The sequence below is a fragment of the Grus americana genome, chromosome 8 (assembly GCF_028858705.1).
Source record: "Grus americana isolate bGruAme1 chromosome 8, bGruAme1.mat, whole genome shotgun sequence".
In the NCBI taxonomy this organism is placed as follows: Eukaryota; Metazoa; Chordata; class Aves; order Gruiformes; family Gruidae; genus Grus; species Grus americana.
The window spans coordinates 8,928,859-8,944,766 of NC_072859.1; the positions used below are offsets into that span (position 1 = coordinate 8,928,859).

Consider the following 15,908-nt stretch of genomic DNA (forward strand, 5'->3'; position numbering starts at 1 on the left):
TCTAGGTCTACGTGAAGGCTTGAGACTTGACTGAGGGGTGATGCTCTCATGGCAGCATATCCCGTACAGAAATTTCACTAGAAGGAAAAAGCTTTGGAGTTTTTGAAGTGCCATGAGAGTGGGCAGGTTGCAGTGTGGTTCTCCTGTTGGAATTGCAGAGTCCCTGAGGCTCCCAGGATGCTCCTGGAAGTCCTTTAGCCGTGAGAGGAGGAGACGCGCACCTCTTCACAGGTGATTGTTCAGAGCCTTTTCCAGCGGATGGGAATTTGGCTGGACAAGGCCCCAGGCAGCCTGTTCTGAAGGTGAAGTTAGCCCTGCTTGGAGCAGGAGGCTGGACGAGAGAGCTCCCAGTGTGCCACCCAACCTATGCTTTTCCTTGATTCTAAGCTTGTGGAAGAACAGGTGTCTGGAATTGGTTTCTTTTAATTCCTTGCTGCACTTGAAAATGCAGACAAATGTCGATACAGACTCGATTTTTGTGTCTCGGTTAGGAATAGTTCATTAGCTATAGAAATCCAGCTCGAGAGCTACTGTTCCTTAGTTGATTGTATGCTGCAGCTCGTATTTGCCTGCCTGCCTGCATGCTATGAGGAAAATGCAGCTTCATTTTTGTGCAGTCCGGACCTTGTAGATTCTCTATTTTCATCTGTGCCCTGAGAACTGCACAGAAACCCTGTGATGGCATAAGAGGATCTTACAAAGAGTCATAGCTCTTCACAGTTCACCGTTCAAATACAAAGAGCCTGGGTTAAAATGCCCATTAAGGTATGGAAGTGCCTGGTGAAGGTCATTGTGTTCCCTTGATCTCATAGTTGAGGCTCTTTGCTTGAAATCAAAGAAATATGGAAGGGATTTGGAAAATGTTTTCCTGTCAACTTGAATTGAACACAGTCTTACAGATCTGAAGCATACTTGCTGCTGCATACGTGATCTTTGTGCTCTTCCTACCCTTGTGTGGCTCTGTCTTGAGTTAACTCAGCAAGGCTGTGAGTTCATTAGGAAATCAAGTAACTCAAATGCTGGTGTGAGCCGAGCAGCTCGCCAAGGCCCTGGGAGAGATGGCTAGACGCTTTCTTCAGCAGATACCTACGGTCAAGGTGTGGGAAAGTCTAAAGTTGATTCTGGGCAGGTACACATTTTCAAAGAAAAGCATTTTAACAAATACAAAATAACCATAATACTTCAGTCAGCAATGCTGTGGACAGATGTCTGTGTATCTAGTGTGCCTTCTAATGTTTTTACCTTGGTGCTCTTGTAGGATGTTTGCTTTTGGTCAGACAGATTTACAGTGCTGCAGAGCTTCCTTTGGAAGATGCAGTTCAAATGCAGCTGGCTGGATACCATCAGCTGCTTGGCTGAGCAAATGGGGGACAGTGCTGGTGATGGTCTGAGAAGTGAATTAAATTATTTTCTGTCTTTGTTCTATTGCAGTTCCAGAAACACCTGACGTTGTCTCCCGGATAACGCAGTATATAGCAGGGGCAAACTGTGCACACCAGTTGCCCATTGCTGAAGCAATGCTGACGTACAAGCAGAAAAGGTATGTTACTAACGTAACACTGAGTTTCCAGAGGGAGCATCAGGTTGAAAGCAAAGTGCTTTTGTCATCTTGTGTGCCAGCAGTCTTAAGATCACTCCAAATTGCAAACACCGTGGGAGCCTGACAGTACCCTGCACCCCGTGATGTGTCCCACGTAGATAACAGTGAATCTACAAGAGTGTGGTTACTTTAAGTGCAGTGATTTCTTTGAAGATCCGAGAGGTTTGGGGATGTGGAGACTAGGCAGGGTGGGGGATAGACAGATTATATCTGCTTGGGTTCTGGAGATGTCTTACCACAGAGACCTTAGGTGTGTAAGACTAGACTGTGGCATTCCCCCTACAAAGTGTCTTCCACGAGACCTGGCCTTTTTACATCGGTGTTGAGGGAACTGAAACCCTTTCTTTTTAGAGTGTAAATAGCAGAGCTGCTTGCAGGAGAGACAAAATCCCTGTTGATTGGCAGTTGCAGGCTACCAGGACTCCTACTGGGAAGGGCTGACATTCACCAGGTTTTATTTCACCTTCTCTTAAGGGATAAGCAGCCTGTAGGAGGGAGGATTAGGGTCTGAAAACAAGATTCAGGAGTACGTAGAGCCTCATGTGGCTGTGGTCCAGGAAGAAGTCTAACTGTCAGTGAAGGGTAGAGGTGCATTGTTTCTGAGGCACAGAGGAGAGTAATAGACTCCAACTTGCATCCCAATAATTTCTGAGAGCAGGACAAACACTCAGCTCATGCTTTTTCTCAGTTAGGGACTAGCAATCTCCTATGTAGCATGGATGATGTTAATTGTTAATTACTACCCTTCCCATGTTATATCTGATTTTTCACTTTTGGTCCGTTAACATTCCTCATTGGTGCCTCCTTTGCATAAAAACTAGGAGGGATTAAAAGTGTGGGTAGATTCATTACTTTTCCCTTTTTTTGGAAATGCTCATTGTATGTTGCTTGTCCATTCCTGTGTCTGCTCTACGTTACTTTGCAGAAATGATTCAGTAAAATTTAGCCCATTCTTCATGCTCTGCTAGGGAAAGTATTTCCAGACTGACTAGTCCATTAAAAAGAGTGCACACTCCTCATGTAGTTGTGAACTTCTGTAATGTTAACCTGATAAAGATGAAGTTTGGAGAGCCACAGGTACTCAAAGCTGTTATCTTCAATCTTTTAGTTTGTTTTTGATGTGAAGACTTACCTTAGTTACCACTATGGAGTTCAGACACCGCTAGTGCAGTGTGAACCCGTTTCTGATGGCTGCCTTGTTCCTTTTCTGCACCCTTGGATTGCTGGGTTCTGCACTGGTCTCCACTGCCTTCTCCATTCTGTTACATGTTCATGTTTGTCATTAACACATGTTTAATAATTTTGAGTTTCTAATGTGCCCAGAAAGGTCAATTTCACACTTTGTTGAAAAACATCTGAAATGTATCTCAGCAACACACACACTTAGCCCTCCCAGCAGTGTGCATGACTGCTTTACCAAGCTGGTCTGATGCATTTGGATTTTAGACCCTTTAGACTTGGTAGTGCCATGCCTGAAGCTGTTTGATAGGTTTAAATCAGGCTGAAACCCTGCAGAAGAGACGTTGCTGAGACTTTTTGCCAGACTCGTGGAATAGCCTGCAGTCTCTTGGTATCTCTGTTGTGTCTGCTTTAAAATAACTTCTACTTTCACCTAAGTACCTCATGAGCAAACGGGAGAGTGAGTTAGAGGAACAAGCTCTCCCATGGAGTGATGGGCAGTTATCTCCCTGTGTGGCTTTCTTTAGAAATTGGCAGCAACTTAGGGAGGGTATTGTGAAAAACAACACAGAAATTGTATTTCCATTAGCACTATCTAAATGAATGCATCGCTTTGTTGTAAGTATAATAACATATTTATCTTTTTCTTTGGTTGCTTTCTGAAAAGGAAAAAGAGCTTTCATTTTGATTTTACCATAAGGTATCAGTTCCTTTTAGGCTCCCTCTCCCATCTCCTATCTCTTTTCCCCCATGAACTGGTCTTTTGTGCCTTGTTTAACAGTTCCTGCAGGTCTGGGATGCACAGTTTGTGTTTTAGGTTAAATTCTGCTCGCTGCTTTGAAACTATGGCATCTGCTGGCAGAACGCATTGTTGAAAACGACTGCTCTGCCTTTGGACCACACATAGGGGTTCCCAGGATGCAGACTGAGTGGGAATGAAGGGGTTAGTGAGAGAGCAGCTTTCAGAGGTAAAACACAGAGAAGGTAGGGTTTTTTCTTCCCTTCTTCCTAGCCATCAGAGGATATAGTGTAGCTCTGAAAGGATCAGGACTGAGCAAAGGCTTTTCAGTTCCCATCCTTTGGCACTCAGTGGCTCAGGGTGGGGTTCAGCTCTGTAGTGTCCGAATGCAGACCAGCAAATCTTCTCCCTGTAATTAAAAAACTGAGGAGTAATCTCTTACTGACAGGCTGTCCCAAATGTATGGGACTTCTCTGAGCTTAAGAAAGAGGAGACAGACATATGCTAGCAGTGGAGTTAGGCTCTCTGAGCTGCCTCCAAGACCCACTTGCTCTGCAGGGTCCCCTGCTTCGAATAATGATTATTGGACATTATTTATTTTGTCCTCAGTTCACAAAGTTACTGCAACTCCCTCTCCCTCGAGGCCAGAGGTGAATGGCTTCTCCAAGGCCAACTTCCAAGGCAGTGGTCCTTGTAGAAACAGCAGTGCTACCTACAAATTCATTGCAAGATAAATCTCCCACTACCCTAGCATTTGCTCTGTTAAACAAGCCCTAGTGGTCCAAGGAAAGCCAAGCCAGTCTTTAGGACATAGCTGTATGTGATGAGCTGCTTTATAACTTTATTGCCAGCTATCCCTATTTTGACTTACCTCCGCTCTCCTTCCTGTCCCCTTGTTCTGTTTGTCATGGCGAAAGGTTGGCGCATGTACTGCCTGTGATGGACTGCAATGGTGCGAAAGCTTTGTCCCGTTCTTTTGGAGCATCTGCTGATCTTACCTGAAATCAAGGGGGCTGGCAATGAGGAAGGGGTTAAGGAAGGAAATGGATTGCCATTTCAGCTCCTCTGTGTGTTACACTGGGTGACTGACTGTGAGTGCTGGGAGGTTTACTGGTTACTGAATTGTCAAGAAACACTGCAGTCCAGGGGAACATCTGGGGAGCTGAGAGCATGGTGGCAGAGGCGAGCCTCTCACTAGGAGGGGTGTATCATCGACATTGATATCTGTCTGCAGTGCTTTCTTGAATGAAACCCTGCAGTATGCGAGACCTGAGACTCCACAGTCATTCCCAGCGTAGCTGTATTGCTGATCAGTTCTGTGAACCTGGGCTGGTGTCACCCACTGTAATTCAGTGTCCAGCACAGCTCATGCCATGTGGCTTCTGGGTAGCCCTTGCACGAATCTGGGGAGCAGCTTGGCTGTTGGAAGTCAAAGCATTGCTCGCTTGTCAGGGCGAGGGCTGGGTCATTTCCTACCTAGTTACACATTTACCAAAAGCTCTTTACTCTGGTGTGTTGTAGAGCACTTCCCCAACTCTTGCTCAGTGGAGCACAAGTGCCTTGGGTTGGAGGGTTCCCAGGCAGTAGGAATCAGGGGTAACACTGTTTCCTGCCTGCTGCGTGTCTCTCAGGCTCTGCAGGGCAGTGGCTAGGCAGAGTCCAGGTCATTTCTCTGAGTGTTGCTTCTAAAACACACCACGCAGCGGTTGTTGAACATGAACACGGCTGGAGAAAATGGAGCCGGTCCCTCCTTTGGCTCAGCAGTGCCCGTGTCACCTGGCTGGTTGCTGCGTGAACCTCCTTGGGCAGCTGGTGGAAACGTAACAGGAATTTACTTGTGCCACTTGCCTGGCAGAGCAGTGCAGCAGAGGAGAGTCAAGGCTCAAGAAATGCTGGATGTCCTGTTGAGTATGTCCAACCTGCTGTAGGAACATGAAGGGTGCTGGATGGGAGTGTCACAGGGAAGCAGAGAGATGACTCGTCTGATGTGTTGTGGGGACCTGGAGTTGCTTTGTCCCTTTGTTCGGTTTGAGCACTGGAGACGTGATGGAACAGGGACAGTGTTAGCCAGCTGACAGCTGCAGTTGCCCAGTGGGAAGGACAGATGCTTCGTACCAAAGATGAACCTTGGAGAGTTGTTGGTAGTGCCTGGCCGAATTGGCTTAGAGGCCTGCTAGTCCTTCGGTGAAAGAAGTCCCCTCTTTCCTGCTGCCCCCCTGCAGGACTTGGCTGGAGTAAAGGTAGTACCTGAGACCCTCCTGCTGGGAAATCACAGGTGTCTGGCTTCATTTGAATCTGGTTTGGGTTGCTTAAATTTTAAATGAAATCTTACTGAAAGGCTAGTAACTGGCATAACTGCTCTAAGTGATTATTCGGTCCCTCTTACTGCAATATCTGAGTGCTTCACAGCTTAGTTTGTACTTTGCCCCAGAAGGGAGAGAGGTTATTCCTTCCCTTTGTCAGGTGGGTGACTCCTGGTGATGTGGCTGCTTCTCCTTTGTAAGAGTCCTAAAACATATAAATCTGGCTATATGTCTTTGTTCAATCTGAATTAATTTCTTGGGGTAGGGAGGGAGCCTGCAAGTCCATTTCTGGACAGTTTACCTTTGAAGGACTGATTGCAGGGGGATGGATTTTGCTCAAGCAAAAATAGTAATTAGATAACTCTCCATTCCAGGTAAACATTTTCTTTCTAGCCTCTCTGCATAGGTCTGGTTTTTTGTTTTCCCCAGAATTTAGTGTGGGGTTTTTTTCCCCAGAATTACAGAAGTGAAGTATTAATAACACTGTTAACAATCACAAACTAGGGTCAGGTCTGGCTTTAAATGATAGCTGAGATACCGGGGCCTTCAGAAGCCCTATGGATAAAGCCAATACCTTGGACATCGCTATGGGGGTAAAACCTCTGCAGCCTTGGGAATCTGTGCAGCCTGGGTAATAAGATCTGCCTTTCCAGGGACAGGGGATATTTTAGTTGCAGGACTGTGGTAGGAAGAATAGAAAAGACCATTACCAAGGTGAAAGGATTCTGGATTAATATTTTGGGATCCCGAAGGACAAGAATCAGGAAAGCATGAAAGAGGAAGTCGAGAACAAGCATGGTCATCTCATCTTTCCTTTCATCCACGTGAAGAGCAGCTGTTTTGATAAGCTACATTTTCAGAGTCACATTTGCAAGATCAGAGTTCCCAAGAGGATGTGTGACAGGACTAGCCTAGCTGAGCTGAAATCCAGCTGGATTGCTTCAGGAACAGTCTGTGCATCATTGTGAGCTGTGATAAATGGTGACTGAAGCAAATGATTTATTTCAGAATTGCCCCTGAGCTCTCCTCAGTGGGAGTCTGAGCTCCTGGGGGAACAAGAATGAGTTTTCTGCTGGAATTGGGCATGGTTTGTTTTTTGAGACCTCGGACCAAAGCCATCCAGTAGCTGAGAGATGACTAGGCGACTGTTGTGCTTCCCTCGCTTGGTCAGCGGGACTTGCTTCTGCCTGCTTCTCAGCCCATGGAGCTGAAGAAATGAGAAGAAAGCTGAGCCTCTGTTCTGTGCTTCTCCCAACAGCTCTGTGGATTTATCCTTTCCCTTTGCAAAACTGGAGCTGGAAAATACCATGTTCGTAGGAGATTTATTTACTGGGGAGCCTGCAGCCATGTGTGACCTTTCTGGCTTCCAACACAGAATCAGGGACTTGGTCATTTTGTTATGTGCTTTGGGGGAAGACTGAAGGTGCAGTGGCTGGGGTTGTGAGGTAGGAAGGGAGCAAAGCCCCTGACTTTGCTGTAGAGATGAGTAAGCAGAGCTGAGCCAAAGCAAGAGGCTATTTGCAAAAGCACGCTCTGCTTTGGACCAAGAGGGAGCTCTGGCTGAGTCGTGCTTGCTACAGTTCTATGCCATTCTTTCCACAGGGCTTAGAGGAAACTGTCCAGCTCGTGCTAATCACACAGCGGTTGGCAACCTTTGTGATTTCCAGTCTGTGCTGGAAACAGCACAGAAATACGTACTTTCCCAAAGTAGTTGTGCTGCACCCAGCAATATTCTGGATGAAGGCAATGCTGGATGGTTTTCCTCTGAACGTTGCAGTGCTCTGAGCACTGAGGGATACACAAAAAGAGAAACATGAGAAATCCCGGTGTTTGTCTGCTTCCTACCTGTTTCCTGTGCTTGGCCACTGAGAAACGTCGTGTGTTTTGCCCGTGCAATCACTTCCACTGCTGAACTGTAATTCCTCCGAACACATGGACGTGCTTCTGCAGTCCTCTCCTCACCCTGTGGGCACATGTTCATCTCTGTTGCCCTTGAAGGGAACAGTGGCTCTGCAGGCCCTCCCAGCCTGCCTTCCTCCTCATTCAAGTCTTCCTCCTCTTGTCTTCGAGTCTCTCCCTAATTCCTGCTAAGTTTCACTGTAGCCTTTGTTGCTGGCCCTTCTCCACTCTCTGGATTCTGAAACCTGGGCAGGGCCAGAGCAGGAGGGGCTGATGCCTTCCTGCTTTCAAAATGCGTGTAGTGGTGTCTTCAGCTGTTTCTGGGACATGGTGTACGTTTTGTTCGGTTTGGTTTAGCTGTTTGCTGTTCTCCAGTTGGTGTCCTGATTCACCCGGTGTGCTCTGGTGCCTGACCTCTCTAGTGTGCCTGTCTGAGGGATTGCAAGCTCCCAGCGGCAGGGAACACGTATCTGTGTGCGTGAGTGTGCGTGTGTGTACGTACTTGCTAGTGCTATACGAATAACCACGTGTCACGGCTTGTAACCCCGTGGCAGGCTAACTGCTTTAGCGATGCTGGGATATGCAAGGTATGGCTCATGACTCCAAAGGTGGGACGCGTGAAGGCCATGCGTGCAGAGCGCTTCAGGTACTAGTAAGTAACGCACAGTTCTCCGTGTTGTTGTGGCACAGATCCATTTCCTTGCAGTAGGAGGTCGTGTGTCTGTAATGACTGCCATGCCATTAAAGCATGTTTCTCTGTCAAGCGTGAGGGAGGGAGGAAGAGACCTTTCCCCCAAGAGATGTGCCATAAGCTGCGTGCTCTTCCCCACCCATGCAGATTCTTAGCGTGCTGGCAGGGGGCCTTGAGAGGAGACATTGGACTGGCGCTTGCATACTGTCCGTCCCTGCTGCATGCTTGAATGCAACATATAACGTGAGTATTGTGCCCAGTGTGGAAGCAAGTTGTTAACAACTCTCTTCTCTTTGTCTTTAGCCCTGATGAAGAATCTTCGCAGAAGTTCATTCCTTTTGTCGGGGTGAGTGTTATCTTAGTTACGCTGTTTCGAGTCAGCTAGAATACGTCCACAAGTGTTAGCCCAAACTTAGCTGGTTTCTGGGGTAGAGCAGGAGCACTGGGTGCTCTAAGGTAGAGTGTCTGCATGAGCATCCGATGGTTGGATGCAACTGCCTGGTACATAAGCAAACCTCTACGATCTCTCAGCAAACTACAGGGTGTATTTTACTTTCCCAGCAGCTGGCTCTGGGCAGCTCGGTGCTGCCTGCCTGCCAGCGCTGAAGCAGGCACTGTAGCCTTGCTATTGCCTTGTTCATTCAATACAGAGAGGAAAGTGTGACGCTGAAGTGCTCTGATCCACAGCCTGTTTTTGCTGCAGACCAAAGCACCTCGTTGGTGGAGAATTGTTGCTGGGCCGTGTGCGGAGGAAGGTGGTGTGTTCCTGGAAACCTGTTCTCAGGTTTGCTGTGCCCAGCATTGCCCTGGGTGATTGATTTGGCCAAATTTGCTATTCCAGTGTCAGTCCTCTGTGTGCTTGTCATGAATGGCCTCCAGTCCTCTTAATATCCCATCCACTCCTGGGAGGTGGAGAGTGCATCCCACCAAGGAGATCGTCTATACCACTGTTAAGTTTGACTCTCGGGCAGTAGCTGTTTAATGCATTTTATTATGTGACTATGTATTTGGGATAGTAGTCCCTGGCTTTTCCTCCTGTCCTCATCTTTAAATGTTCCCAGCTCAGGTGGCCAAGTGCAGAGTATTTAGGCAGTGGTGTGTTTGGGCTTCTGTCAGTGTATTTTCTGCCCTATGTACTTTGCCTTTTCTAGCTTCCCTTATTTGATCATGCTCTTCAATGCATTAAGTTTTAGGTATAAAGTCATTGACCTGTGGCCAAAAGGATGTCCCCTAACTGCTTGTCATGGTTTAACCCCAGCTGGTAACTGAGCACCACATAGCTGCTTGCTCACCCCTTGCCCCCCGCCCCCAGTGGGATGTGGAGAAAAATGGAAAAAAAAAACCTCATGGGTTGAGATAAAGACAGTTTGATAGGATAACAAAGGAAGATGATGATGATGATATTATAAAACAAGGGATGCACAAATGCAATTGCTCACCACCTGCAAAAAACCCCTGATGCCCTGTTTCTGAGCAGTGATCCCGGCTAGCTTCCCCAGTTCTATCCAGAGCATGACGTTCCGTGGTGGGGAATATTCCTCTGGCCAGCCTGGGTCAGCTGTCCTGGCTGTGCTCTCCCAGCTTCTTCTGCACCTGGCAGGGCGTGGGAAGCTGGAAAGCCCTTGACTTAGTGTAGACACTACAACTACCCAGCAACAACTACAAACATCAGGGCGTTATCAACATTATTCTCATCCTAAATCCAAAACACAGCGCTATACCGGCTACTAGAAAGAAATTAACTTTATCCCAGCCGAAACCAGGATACTGCTCTTCAGCTACTGGATGTCCACTTCACAGTTTTTGCTGCTCTCTTATAGCTTCTCTTTCTTGCATGCTGGCTGTCTTGTTCTGCCTTCTCTCTGTTAAGCTGACTTGTCTGCGTTCCCGTTTGTATGTCTGTCAGTGCATCAGAGCTAATCTGAAATCCCAAGGCATTTAAAGAGCTTAGTCTCTCTTGCTGTCAGACTGACCCTGCTTTCACTCTGGTGTCTCTTCGGAGTGAGAGTCTCTCTGTGGTGTTCCTGAGATGACAATCTACTTTTGTTTGTTGAAGGAAAGAGAGACACATCTTCTTAATTTGTTCCCTGCTGATAAGCTTTGCTATGATCTTGTCCCTCCCACAATCTGTGATTGCTGGTGAAGAACTGTTGTTAGGAAGCAGCTGTTTCACCTTTCCCAGTAACATGAAAAGCCCAGAAGGGCTTGGAAGCTCCTGGACTCGTCTCACTACAGCTGCTAGGCTCTGCAAAGCTTCTCTTTGGGGCTGATTTAGTTCAGTGCTATGTGCAAGCAAATGGGGCTCAGTGTTTGTCCAGTTTCTCTAAAATGATCTGATATTAGCAATGTTTTTCTAGTCTGGATTTGATTGTCTGAAAGTGGGAAGAGTGAACAGATCTGTTGTGAGTATAACACTGCCAACCCCCAAAAAAACTTGCCTTGAAAGCACAGACTAACTTCTGATGTTGGCTGGTGGTGAGGATCAAACCAATGCTGCTTATTCTTGCTTCTGAAGTGTTCCCGACACAGTAATTCCCCCTGAGACACACCTGAAGAGACTCTGAAAGGCCAGTTGCACGTGTCTCACAAAGTCTGAGGCTGAACATGAACACCGAAGCTCTTTCCTTCAGCTGCAGCCTGCTTGGAGCTGTTGGCCAAGGAAGAGAGGGAGCCAGCGATATTTGGGTTTGTGACTCCTGACGTTGGCTGGACTCTGGCTTTTAGGGTGCAAAAACTGATGTGCTGCAGCTGGGTTGTGCAGTCTTTGACCCAGAAGCGAGCAGGGCAGTGCTGTGCTGCTCAGCCGGGCTCTGAAGTGGCCTCACAAGGGGCCAGTGGGGCATGAAAGCCGGGGTCGGGTGGTGAGGCTGTGTGCTCGTGTGCCTGCGTTGTGCCAACAGCCAGTTGCCAGGAGAGTTAACAGGATGTGCCTCATTCCTGATGGGAAAGGAGGCTGGCTGCTGCAGCTTTCCTGGATGGAGGCTTCTTGGGACTGCAGCAGTCTCAAGCGCCTCCCTGAGTGGAGGGAAGGAAAGTGTTTAACCTTGTCTTTCTCCCATGTGTCTGAACTCAAGCATCTTCAGTCAGCCAGCAAGGGGGAAAAGGCCAGAAGATATTTCCTGTCTGTTTTGCGGATCAAGGTGGCCGTAGGCAGTTTTCTGTCTTGCTTGTTCTTCTTCTAACTCTTCTGCCTTGCCTCCTCTTGCTCACAGCTAGTTACAGTCTGTGAAACATCCTCTTGGCGTGTAGCACATACAGCACAAACGACTGCTCGACTCCAGAGCCTGATTTGTTGCCCTTTGGATGGAGACTGCCCAAATTGAGCTGCAGCCTCCTTCTCCCGAGCCAGTGACCCCTCAGGGAGCCTCTGCACGCACTGCTGAGTTCACAGTGGCTTTTCCAAGACTGGAGCTAACAGAGAATCCACCAGAGAGCCTGACAGCTCTCCAAGATATCTAGTGTTGAGCATACACCCCGCCACTCTGAACTGCGCAAAGTTTTTTGCTTCTAATGATTAGGTCCTTTTTCTTGATCCCATAGCACAGAAATGTGCTCCCTAGAGATGTGATCCAGTCATGGTCATGTCTGAACTTAATGATCTTCTGTTTTCAAACTAAGTAGACTGGGTGACATCATTTCTCATTCTAAAGCAGGTTTTATTGACTTCAGATCCCTTTGCAGCTCTTTCCCATTTGTCAACATTTATATAGGTAGATGTCAGCCTGGATACAAGTTTCTTAAGGACCTTAAGAAGGGTCTCTCCTCTGCAGTGTCGAGACTAATGATCCCTGTGCACCGTAGCAGATTATCGCTACAGAAGGCCCCTGCTTTTATATCACCAAGGCCCATTTTATCTTTCTAGGCATAATGTGTTCTTGGTAGCTTGTGCTTGTAGCATGCTCTGTTCCACAGATTATTGCCAGTGGTATTTATCATCAACCTAAATGTACTAGCTCGTGCTTGGCCATATCAGAACACATCCATATCCTTATTACAATGTGATTGGGATTGTTCTGACCTGTCCTTGTGGTGGTTTATCCATGTCTGTGTCCAGAGGCTTTGCTAGGAGCTTTATCTTCTTTGCCAGACACTTCCCTTGTTAGAGACTAGAAAACTCTGATCAGAAACTGTACTTTTGTTGCTTTTGTGGCTTCCTAACAAACCCTAACTATGCTGCACTCTAGAACTGGCTGCACTTGTGCAGTGGAAGCAGTATGTCCGTAATTAGCAGGTGTATCAAAGCAATGCTAAAGGGATATTTATGCTCCTTTCTCCTCCCTGCCCTATTCCCTCAGGTGTCACAGACTGTAGTTGCTATAGCTTGGGGCTGATGATGGGCCGTTCAGAGCTGTGCAGGTCTGGAACAGCTCTGTAGGGTCTGTGCTGTCTTTTGTATAGGTCAGGGAAGGGTTGTGAGCTGCTACTACTTGGCTGGACACCGCTGGGACCTGCCCGACTCTTAGAAAACTCCACTTTTTAACATACTTTAACACTACTCTGCCTGCAGGGACAGTGCCGAGGGGGCTGTAGGAATGAGCTTAGTTTGGGGGTTCCTGAAGTTCAGGGGACTCCTGTTTCATAGAACTCTTCTGTTTTGCCCCCTCTAGGTGGTGAAGGTTGGAATAGTGGAACAATCTTCTGCAACATCAGGTAACAAGCATCTTGTGTGTACTTTCTGTGTCGTACAGGTGGTGGGAGCCTGACTTCACAGGCTGAACAAACTTGTCCATTGTTGATGTCTTGGAGTTTTATAAGATGGAATTGGATTTTATTAGCTCCCAGTTCTGCTGCCTTCACTTCCAGCAGCTGTCTGCAGAAAGAGAGGCCTCTCTCTTGAAAGAAGCCTTTTTTTCTTGTTACTTTACAAGGAGCTCCAGGCCAGCTGAAATTCCCATACCCTCATCCAGGGAAGCTCCGCTCGTATGTGTGCAAACACCCATTTTTCTTATGTGTGTTCTCTGCTGTGGTTGTTTGAGGTTCCTGCTCCAAACTGGGAGGCTGTTCATCAGGAATTCGTGCCTGTCTCCATACACTGGGCTCGATTGCCTAATAAAATCAATCTCAAACATGTGCCTAACACTGGGAAGTCCAGGATAGGCAACCAGTTTGCCAATCTGACAACAAATTTAGACCCAGGTTTTTTTAATGGGGCAGTGCAAAGCTGATTTACATGGTACTACCTGCTTACACACATGGACATGGGGTACTGCTATTTTATAAACGTGAACTTTTTTTCTCCTCCTTCATACGCACTACTAGTCAGGAATATTTTTTTCCTTGTCTGTTGGGATTGTTTCTTACATCTGCTTCAGTATTAAACCCAGATTCCTCTGGCCTGGGTTACATGTAGGTTTGTGTGTGGAGTCAGCCCTTCTGTGGGTTGCTCCTTGCTGCCACAGAGCTCCCACCATCCTAAAGGGAACGAAGCCTTGGTTGTGGAGGGCGGAAGCAGGGGGAATTGGGAGATCCCTGTGATCAGCCCAGAGGTACTGGATTCTCCAAGAGTCTCGGAGCAGTGCTGCCCTGCAGTGGTTGCAGGGGGAGATTCCTCAGGAGGGATCAACAAACTTGGCTCTGACTGCGCAAGAGGCTCAAAATCAGCTGGGAACAAACCCTAGGAGAGCAGATGGGGAGCCCAGAGGAGTGTGAATGTCTGTGCCTGCCTCTTCCCCAAACATAGAAAGTCCTGTGGTTTAAGTGTGGAGGCAGTCAGAACTGATGGGCTAGCTGCTCTCTGGATTGAGTCTGAAGAAAACCTGTGCAGCAGGAGCGTGGGCAAGGACTGAGCTATCCCAGTGTGCTGGGCTGTGAGACGAACCCAGACAAACAGTTTGACTTCTTTTCTGCAAGGTGATTCTGATGACGCAGCTCCCTCAAGCTCCAGTGTCCTTTCTTCTACCCCACCTTCTGTGTCTCCTGCTGTGAAAGAAGCCTCCCCCACACCACCTTCCTCACCGTCTGTCACAGGCAGCTTTTCGTCCTCAAGGTAAAGCATGTTTTGACATATACATAGGAGAGGAAAACTCTTCTAAAGGGAAACCCATAGCTCTGCTTTCTTCCTCCATAACAAACACCTGAAATTGTCACCTTTCCCCTTCACCTCTTTTGCCTCTGGAGTCACTGTGTCCTTGCTGGCTGACAAGAGGCTGGGGAGGGCAGAGGGGATCTTGCACCCGATGGGAAGGCTGCACCTCTCAAGGGCAGACACATTTGAACTAGAAGGGGCAGGCTTGTTTCTGATAGTCTGGCAGAAACCCTGATTCTGATGAGCCATTGTGGCAGCTGGTTTGGGAAGGTTTGTGTTCTCCATCTGCGGGTATTTTCTGCTTAAGACTGTAGTCTCTTGGGGAGATGCGTAGCCAAAGAAAATACAGACCTTAAAACAGGTGGGTGCTAGCCTAATCCCTCATGATTTTTATGGTTTTAAGGACCAAGTGAGTTAAGGTCAGAGTGACTCTGGAAGGAGCAGACTTTTCCTCTGTCAGGGGAGGGCTGACAGCTGTAAGGTGGCATAGTGGAATTGCAGTTCCCATTCATGTGTGTGCCTGAAAGCATATCCAAACAGTAAGGAGACAGCACCAGTAGGCAACGTGAAGCTCTGGCTTAATTGAAAATTTTAGGGGTGAAGGGAGGAAACCCCTAGAAAACTGCCAGTAAAGGATTGCCCTGGCCAGGGCTCTCATTTTGTTGCTGCACAAAACGTTGGTGTAGCTGTCTAACACTTTGTGTGCAGTTCTGGTACCCAGAAGCACATGGTGAAGTTCAAGGTTCAGGGGAATTAACAAGATCAAGGGGACAGAGCAGCAGCCTTGTGAGGGGAGACTAGAAGTGCTTGGTCTCTGCGGTTTGGGGGAGGAAAGAGGTAAGCCACTCAAGTTTTGCAGAATCACAGTGGTGGTGGATTTGTTGAATTTTGAACTGTCGTTCACCAAACCTGTGGTACAAGACCTGGGGGCATGCAGTGACACTGGCAAGAGGTCAATGAAAAGGGAGAAAGGAAGGGACTTCCACACACAGCAGGAAAGGCGTATTGGGACTGTGTCTGCCTCTGCTACTTCTGTCACAGCAGGATCAGCAGATCAAAGAGGGGTTAAGCAAATTCATGGACAGCAGATCCATTAATGGATACAAAAGGATGATTCCAGGATGTCCCCTCTAACATCCCTAATCCTGTGATTGTCAGGCTGGGGAAGTCGAAGGGAATGCTCTGCGGTTAGAGACTGGGCTCACGTGCTCTCCCTAAGCAGCATCTCCTACTGTCCCTGTTGGAGACAGAATGGGGACCTTTCCTGCTCACCCCAGAGCACCCTGCAGGGCCCTTTAACCTCTGATTTCTTGAACTGGCTCGAGAGTTCCCTTTTAACAAGAGGAAATGGAAATGTGGAACTCTGTTTAGCAGGTGCCCAGTGACTGGAAGGTGTTAGTGGCTGCTAGCCTGTGCCAGGAGGCTGAGCTCCCCAAGTGCCTTCTGTTGGCCCCCTGTTTTTCGGTGGCAGG

At 47.7% G+C, this 15,908-nt stretch overlaps 1 protein-coding gene across 11 annotated transcripts in view; it reads left to right on the forward strand.

Annotated features, from left to right (window-relative positions):
- Nucleotides 1-15,908, forward strand: part of PACS2 (phosphofurin acidic cluster sorting protein 2) — an 84,262-nt gene that overhangs the window by 57,845 nt on the left and 10,509 nt on the right. For all 11 annotated transcript variants that reach the window (XM_054833457.1, XM_054833458.1, XM_054833460.1 and 8 more), the window contains 4 exons: nt 1,432-1,540; nt 8,715-8,757; nt 13,019-13,061; nt 14,262-14,397. In XM_054833457.1, the coding sequence (XP_054689432.1) occupies nt 1,432-1,540; nt 8,715-8,757; nt 13,019-13,061; nt 14,262-14,397 (331 nt within the window). The remainder of the gene's footprint in view (nt 1-1,431; nt 1,541-8,714; nt 8,758-13,018; nt 13,062-14,261; nt 14,398-15,908) is intronic.